Raw genomic sequence first — 761 nt, forward strand, 5'->3', positions numbered from 1 at the left:
TATATATATATTCATAGGCCGGTGTCCACAGGTTAGATACCTTAAGCAAAGCAGCACAAAATAAAACTGTATAGATAACGAGCATTGTGCACACTGAAAACGAAAACAGAAAAAGAAACACAGATAAATTAATTACAAATTGAAAATAATAACTATATTATCATCAACAACAATAACAGCGAGAACAACAACTGTAGCCACACGAAAACCAATGATAAAAAAAACCCCACAGCAACAACAAAAGCAAGAGAAAAAGAACTTCTATGGTATAAAAGAAGCACAAAGAATTAACACTGAGATATTTATTGGACAGAAAACACCAGCAACACTTCACCTCGTTTTGGTTGTTTGAGCCATTTTTTTCTCGAAGTGGAGTAAAATTGTATCTTTCGAACTGTAATTTCTCTGGCAACACAAAATACCTGTTGTTGTTGTTGTTGTTGTTGTTGTAGAATGGTGGTGGTGGTCAAAAAAGAAATATTATTAGCTTCACTGTACGATTTGAAGAATGGGTATTGAAATGACGATGATGATAACGTTATCACAATGATGATAATGATGATGATGATAATAGTAATGGTGACGTCGTGGACTACGATAACGGTGATGAAGATGACGATGACGATGATGATAGTGATGATGACGATGACGTTTCCCTTTTCTCATAAACAAATAAAAAGTTTGAACCATCTTTACGTAGTTGCAGCAGCAGCAGCAGTAGTGGTAGTAGTAGTAGTAGTAGTAGTAGTAGTAGTAGTAGT

At 34.8% G+C, this 761-nt stretch overlaps 1 protein-coding gene across 2 annotated transcripts in view; it reads right to left on the reverse strand.

Annotated features, from left to right (window-relative positions):
• Positions 1-16: 16 nt before the first annotated feature.
• Positions 17-761, reverse strand: part of LOC106873806 (interaptin) — a 27,026-nt gene continuing 26,281 nt past the window's right edge. Inside the window, exon 21 of one of the 2 annotated variants that reach the window (XM_014921319.2) lies at positions 17-93. In XM_014921319.2, the coding sequence (XP_014776805.1) occupies positions 42-93 (52 nt within the window). In that variant the 3' untranslated portion in view covers positions 17-41. Of the gene's footprint in view, positions 94-148; positions 423-761 lie in introns of those variants that run through there. The other variant, XM_052975849.1, reaches the window with a different exon arrangement.

This window comes from Octopus bimaculoides, chromosome 22 (genome assembly GCF_001194135.2).
Source record: "Octopus bimaculoides isolate UCB-OBI-ISO-001 chromosome 22, ASM119413v2, whole genome shotgun sequence".
In the NCBI taxonomy this organism is placed as follows: Eukaryota; Metazoa; Mollusca; class Cephalopoda; order Octopoda; family Octopodidae; genus Octopus; species Octopus bimaculoides.